The following is a 7500-nucleotide window of genomic DNA, read 5'->3' on the forward strand; positions in this document are numbered from 1 at the left end:
AGTTTTATTTTGTGTCTTGAGGTCCATTCAAAGCTGTGTGTGTGGTGTCATGAACCAAAAACACTCTCAATCCATTTCTCCACGTTCATTTTCCAGCATCTCTCTGAGCCTTACCAAGAACAGGCTGTTTCTGTCGCCGTGTCTTTAAGGCTCATTAATATTAACGACCCCTCTGTTCTGATTGGCTAACCGTTTCAAGAGTGAAACGTGAGACGCCGCAGCCCGGCGGCTACAGGTAGGGAAAACTCTCCGGTAATAAACAATGACAACCGCTCGACCGCTTTGAAAAAAACACTTTGTTAGTTTATTATTTCTTACAGAAATGATAATGAGCGAACCTTTGTGACGCCACGAAGTTACAGAAGTCCAAACAGCTCGTTTAGAGGCTCGCTTTTCTAATATGGATTGTGTGGATTTAGTTGGCGACCGTGCGTTTTGATACTTTCACCATGTTTAGATAGACCATCCAACTCCTTTATCATCACAGAGGAGAGGGAGTCCTGCTTTACACCATATGGGACCTTTAAGTGTCCTTCTTAGTTTCACATGTAAAAAGTAATCCTCAGATTTTTCCTCATCTGTAATCAGAATACATTGTTTTTTTAGGTAAAGTAACAGAATACAGTGTTTTGTTTTGTTTTTTGTGCTGAGAATACATACTGCCTTTACAAGTATCCTGTTACTACCCAACTCTGACTAAAGTAAGGGTTACATCAGTGGTTCTCAACCTTTTTTCCCATCATGCCCCTCTCCCACTGTAGTCTGTTGATATAAGTATTTGCTAGGTAACTTCCAACTGAGCCATTTACTTCAGCTTGTCTCTGTTCAGCCTGCTGCTGTTTGTGTTTACAGTGACACTTGATATCCAGTGGAGTTTCTCTGTCTGCAGCTGATACAACACATTTTTATATTTTCATCTCACTGGTTCCACTTGATTCTTTTTCCCGTCCTGCACCAGGCTGCATCATGTTGTGTCCTGTCCTTTGCCGTCTCCTGTCCTGTGTAATAGTCTTGTACCAATGCAACCTGATCTCACACCGATATATGAAATTAACAGACTTGTTAACGCCAAATTACATGTTGGTGTCTCACCGCCTCCTGTCACTGAAACAGAACGGCACCCGATGTGATGTCCCGTATCGTCTGATTGGCCCTTAAGGTCTTGTCCACACTAATCAGGGTAAATTTGAATTTGAAGTTTGCGTTTCCGTCTACAGTATTGTTTCCAGGCCGTTTTCTAAAAGTTTCCCATCCGCACTGATACACAAAAAATATAGGAAAATGGTGAAATCTCCCCTATTGAGCATGCGCAAGCCTCTGACCCATGACCTTTATGTCGTTACCACTGTTTACGGAAGTGTTGTCATGGCTGCAGTGGCAGAGCCTTAAGCGCCAACAAGAGTCCAAATCACGACAAAAGATGGACAAAAGCGAGCCAGACTTCTTTGTCTGAGTGAGATCACATGACAATCCCACGTCAGCATTTTGGAAAAGCTCTGTTTTCCCCGTCCACACTTCAACACGAAACCGGCGGTTTCAAATTCATCCACTTTGGAGAGCGTTTTTGGTCGAGTGTGGATGGAAGGCTAAAATGGAGAAATAAAGATGTGTTTTCAAATTTACCCGGATTAGTGTGGACAAGGCCTCAGACTGAGAGGAGAACGGACTCTTCCCCAAAGCGTCAGATCCACCGAATCCACCAACATCTTCTTATTAAAAGATATTTTTATTCCTTGGCCTTTCACTGTTTATTTCCTGACATTTTGTGTGCCATGCCCCGCCTCCACTTCGGAACAAACCGGTTTTATGTTTTTAAAGCACGATCTAAATAAAGTTGACTTGACAGAATGGTAACAGAGCTCGTCCGTTGCTGTTTCCCACAGCGGGCGGGACCTCTGCCTGCGCTCTGAGTCCTGATGGGATCTGCTGACTGAACATCCTGCGCTGTAATCTGCCTGAAGAATCTCTCCTGTCGACTGAGCGGCTCGCGCTGCAGAGAAAAGCGCCGACTCGCCGCGTAACGCTCCGAGTCCCGGCAGATCACCTGACGCGGCAGATTCACGAACCAGGAAGTGCCTTTTTGTTCAAAGGTGCTGATGTCATCATCCCTCGCCAGTTGCTGAACCACCGTGGGAACCGGAGCCGCCGGGAGAGTTCATGCAAAGTGTGTGTGTGTGTGTGTGTGTGTGTGTGTGTCTTCCCACGTCCGAAATAGAGAGGCAGAAGAAGATCAGAAGGTGGAGAGGAGGAGGAGAGAGGAGAAAGTATTTGTTTTAGATCTCTTTGGCAGATGAAGGAAAGAGAAGGAGGACTGATGATAATCACATCTGTTTTCACTGTCTGTTGTTTTGTGGAATCTCGCAACTCAGCTGTTCTGCAAGATTTACATCATCTGGATCTTTAACTCATTTAACTGTCGTCTGTTTTAGCTTTGAGTGACAATTTAATAAACTAACCTCTGCCTTGTTCTGTGTGTCTTACTCTAAAACCATAGACTGAAAAAAAAAACAGATGTAGTAGTGAGTGTTCTTCACCACAGGTTTCTGAAGGCCTGCTATTGGTCCGTGATCAGCAACCTGTTGATTACTGAGACCAAAAAAAATGTATTGACTTTATACTTTATCAGAAGTTGGGTTGTGGTCCATTGACTTCATGGAGTCGGGCGGTTTGGAGTCTTTCTGGAGCCGGACTCTAGCGGACGTTGAAGCCTGCTGACACTTCCTTATTGGCTTCAACATTCACCTGCAGGTTTTGGCCGCTTGGGTAAAACTTCACGCTGCTCCAACATGTCGACTGATTCCATTATAAACTCGTTGCTCCAACAGACACTTGGTGATTTGGCTTCGGTTCGTCCAGCTCAGTGAAAAGCTCTTCAGAGGCGTCTGCTGTGACTGAAGTGTGTTTGCTTTGTCTTGTGGTTGTTTGCGGTTTCAGTATAATCCACTTCAGACCTGAAACAAGCAGCAACAACCTGCCTGCTGGGTCAACATGCAGCCTGCCTGACTGTTCAGGGGTTTTTATTTGGCAGAAATCAGAAAATCAGAAATGTCATTTGTTTCATGACAGTTACTGAAAGAATGGGATTTTTCATAAACCAGGAGAGTAGAGAGGAGAGGAGAGGAGGAGGAGAGAGGAGAGCAGAGGAATGGAGGAGAGGAGAGGAGAGGAGAGGAGAGGAATGGAGAGAGGAGAGGAGAGGAGGAGGAGAGGGGAGGAGAGGAGAAGAATGGAGGAGAGAGGAGAGGAGAGAAATGGAGGAGAGAGGAGAGGAGAGGAATGGAGGAGAGAGAAGAGGAGAGGAATGGAGGAGAGGAGAGAAATGGAGGAGAGAGGAGAGGAGAGGAGGAGGAGAGGGGAGGAATGGAGGAGAGGAGAGGAGGAGGAGAGGAGAGGAATGGAGGAGAGAGGAGAGGAGAGGAGGAGGAGAGGAGAGGAATGGAGGAGAGAGAAGAGGAGAGGAATGGAGGAGAGAGGAGAGGAGAGGAGGAGGAGAGGGGAGGAGAGGAATGGAGGAGAGGAGAGAGGAGGAGTTTCAAGACTTTCTCTCTTTCTTCTCTTGGTGTTCAACGGTCTTTCTTCTACCCCAAAATACACACACACACACACACACACACAAACACACACTGCTCCTGACTTTCCGGCTCACTGGCTGCTGACATCATTAATCTCCCAGAGAGACAGCGGTGATGTCGGTCTGATCTTGATCAAACTGTAGCTTTGGCGTTCTCAAGGAAACTTCTCCCTTGTTTATTTTATCCCATCTGTGATTCTGCTTGTGGTGGTTTCTGACTCTGCCTGTTGGTTTTGTCTCCACATCCAGACTTGTTTCAGCAGCGGCAAAGCGGTTGTCATGGTGACGGTTTATTAGAACAGCTCCACTCCTAAATGCTCTATTTTCATTGGTGTTCGGGACGGAAACCGGATCATTTATTTATTCATGTATCACCTGAGGAAGGCAGTTTGCTGATATGTGTTTTTTCATGACTTCACCTTTTCATTTTGAGAGCCTGGTTCTGAATTTTTACGGCACATTTCACTGTGTTGTGATCATGACTACTCCTCCTTCACAGCTTTTTGATTTATTCATTATATAAAACTATATATCAAGCAATAAATGGACAAATTAAAAAGTAAATAAATAAAAATAACCGATTTTCAAACACAAATGAATAGAATATGGAGTAATGCTTTTGTAATAATATGCAGATATGACAGCTTTAATGCTGAAAACACTGGATCAGTGTTCACTGGAACCGCAGCTGAAACATGTCTGTGGAACCAAAATGTTATGCTTATGTTTTATGTATAGAAAAATAAAAAATAGAAAAGTAAAGTAATTCATAGCTGAATAAAATGAGCCTCATGTGAAAGAGTGATTCATATTATCTAATTTCACAGGCATCCACAGCACATCAGTATCTTTTTTTTTCATTTTTTTTATTCCAAAACCATAAAAATTCAATAACATACAGTATTTACAATATAAAAAACATTCAACCCCCATTTCCCTCAAGCAACATTGACACATAGCTTAGGATATATTACATTCACAAATCATAGAAAGATAATGATATACATTATCCACTATGTATAATTTAAAAAAAAAATCACATCAAAACTCTTTGTTTACAGTGAGCTCAGTGCATTCTGGGTGGTTTGTGGGTTTGAGTTTACACAGGAACCCCAAATCTGAGATATCAGAAACTTTAAATTCAACATTAGATTCACCTCAGTTTCCTGTGTAAACAAATCACATTCTCTGTCTGTGTAAAGCACATTATGGCGTTAAAAAAAAAGAAAAGCGTGGCGTCAACCGAACATCTGACTCTGTAAGATTTCAAATCAAACTCCGGCGTTTTGAGTAAACGTTACTGCTGGAGAACCAGAGAGTCCAGGGGGCCGGAGTCAGCGAGGCACCCAGAGAAGAGAGGCTCGGCCTGGGCCTGGAGCGGGAGCTGAGCGGCCTGGAAGGTCTGGAGGGTCGCATACAGCAGGGGAGAGTCGGCCTGGGAGGAGGGGAGGGAGGAGTAGAGGAGAGGAGAGTCCGTCTGCGAGGAGGGGAGGGAGGAGTAGAGATGAGGAGAGGAGGAGGGGAAGAGAGGAGGAGAGGAGGAGTGGGAGGAGGGGAAGAGAGGAGGAGAGGAGGACTGGGAGGAGGGGAGAGAGGAAGAGAAAGAGGGGGAGAGGGTCTGAAGCGACTGGGACTGATGGAGAGAGGAGAAATGAGGAGAGCAGGGCTGGAGCGAGGAGTAGAGAGGAGGAGAGGAGGGCTGGAGAGAGGAGAAAGGAGGAGAGGAGGCCTGGAGAGAGGAGAAAGGAGGAGAGGAGGCCTGGAGAGAGGAGAAAGGAGGGGAGGAGGGCTGGAGAGAGGGATAGAGAGGAGGAGAGGCGTCCCACTGCGGCACCACAGCTCTGGGGGAGAAGGAGGAGCTGTGAGCCTGAGGAGGAGTCGCTCGCTGCGGCACCTCCATGGTCGGGTAGAGGGGAGGCGAGGAGGCGTGGGCCGTCTGGAGGTTTGTGTAAAGAGGAGGAGAACCGGCCTGGGAGTCCAGGAGGGAGGAGAGAGGAGCAGGGAGAGCGTCCAGCACGGGGGGGAGGGGCCTACCGACGAGAGGCTCCATCGCCATTTCCTTGGCCTGGGACAGGAAGCCGCTGAGGCAGGGGGCGGAGTTCGAGAGAGGGGAAAGTTCAGCGCCCCCGCTGCCGCCGCCGAGCATGCTGGGGTTTTTGGGGCTGGGCTCCGATGAGGAGTCAGAGCCTGAGGAGGAGGAGGGGCAGGAGGAAGGTTTTCTGTCGCTGTCGGACACCAGAGCGTCTGACTTCCTCTTCCTCTTGCGCCGGAAGTTTCCGTTGTCGAACATTTTCTCACAGTTGGGGTCCAGAGTCCAGTAGTTACCTTTACCTGCTGAGACGAGGAGGAAGAGCAGAGGGTTAGAGAGATGAAGCAGCAAGTTATTCTCTTTTCTCAGACTTATTTCAGCATCACAGGCAGTGTGACTCAAACTCAAGAAGGAAAGGACAAAAATGTGTAATTCATCCTTAACATCAATTTCTGTATAATTCCCCTTCAAACCACACACTCACTGCCATGTGCTCTCTCTATAAATCCCCAAAACATTATACAACTACAAATATTTTAAATCTTTCAATCAGAGACAATCTCAGCACTGAGACACAGGAACAGAAAATCAGACTTTTAGCCACATGTGACCCAGAACTGAAGCTGTTCAGCCTGCACTGATCACAGGGCTAAAACTCAGGTTTTCTGCTCCTATGTAACCAGAGTCTTTGCAGCTTTAAAGGAGACCTGAGGCCAGTTCTCTCACCGGGGTCGCTCTCGTCCCGGGGAACCTTGTGGAAGCAGTCGTTGAGCGACAGGTTGTGTCGGATGGAGTTCTGCCAGCCGGCCTTGCTGCGGCTGTAGAAGGGGAAGTTGTTGGCGACGTACTGGTAAATCTGGCTCAGTGTCAGCCGTTGCTTCGGGGCGCCCTGGATGGCCATGGCGATCAGGGCCGAGTAGGAGTAAGGCGGCCGGACAAGACGCATCAGATCGTCCTGGGAAGGCAGGGGGAACCAGGAGCCGCCGTGCCCGGCGTGCCCTCCCAGCACGGGCCCCTGCAGGCCGTAGAACTGCGGCAAGAAGCCTCCGAACACCGGAAGTCCTCCGGCCGCTCCAGGCAGAGGGAGCTGGTCCTGGCTGCCGAGGCAGAGGTAGGGGTTGGTGGCGGCGGGGAGGTAAGAGGCTGCCAGGGCCTGATCAGGAAGAGCCGGAGGGCTGTAGAGGCTGAAGTCAGAAGGATCCAGGCCCAGAGACGGCAGCTCCTGCTGGGGGAAAGAGCATCCGCACAGTGGGGGGGAGAGGCCCTGCTCCGGGACAAACGATGCCATTCTTCACTTTCACTGCCTTTCTTTCTGTCTTTCTTTCTACTTTGTTCCAAGAGGTGTGTGTGTGTCGGTTTAAGGCAGTGTGTGTGTGTGTGTGTGTTCCTCAGTCTGTCATCATCTGTATATTTCTAGTAGCAACACAGCTCTTGTCGTCCCTCCACCTGTCCTGCTCTCCACCTGTTGCTCACCTGAGGAATTTATACCCTGTTGCGACACCCACTGAAGAGCTGATTGGCTGCTGCGCTGTCACACACACACACACACACACACACACACACACACACACACACACACTCTCTTTGCATGTGAGCGACTTCAAGGCATGCATATGTGTGTGTGTGTGTATTGGGGTGAAGAGGGGAGGGGTTAATTTGAATAAGAGCAGGTTGAATTCCTCGCCTCGGGGAGATAAGAGCCTGAAGACTAATGCTGAGGTATTTCAGCACCAGTCACACACACACACACACACACACCCCTGTCTCAGAGTAAAGACCGTGTGGAGGGGGTGGTGTGTGCATGTGCACGGGGGGGGGGTTGACAAATGAGTGATGGAACCCCTTTTACAGTTTTAGACCGTTACAGCCTGGCACTCGTCTGCTGGTACATACATGTAGG

The 7500-nt window shown here is 48.1% G+C and overlaps 1 protein-coding gene across 1 annotated transcript in view; it reads right to left on the reverse strand.

Moving 5' to 3' along the window:
• foxi3a (forkhead box I3a) overlaps positions 1-6888 on the reverse strand; it is a 20686-nt gene extending 13798 nt beyond the window's left edge. The window contains exons 1-3 of the mRNA XM_078286695.1: positions 6327-6888; positions 5331-5902; positions 4873-5048 (exon numbers count right to left, since the gene is read on the reverse strand). Coding sequence (XP_078142821.1) covers positions 4873-5048; positions 5331-5902; positions 6327-6888 — 1310 coding nt within the window. The remainder of the gene's footprint in view (positions 1-4872; positions 5049-5330; positions 5903-6326) is intronic.
• Between the last annotated feature and the right edge of the window lie 612 nt (positions 6889-7500).

The sequence above is a fragment of the Centroberyx gerrardi genome, chromosome 11 (assembly GCF_048128805.1).
Source record: "Centroberyx gerrardi isolate f3 chromosome 11, fCenGer3.hap1.cur.20231027, whole genome shotgun sequence".
Lineage (NCBI taxonomy): Eukaryota > Metazoa > Chordata > Actinopteri > Beryciformes > Berycidae > Centroberyx > Centroberyx gerrardi.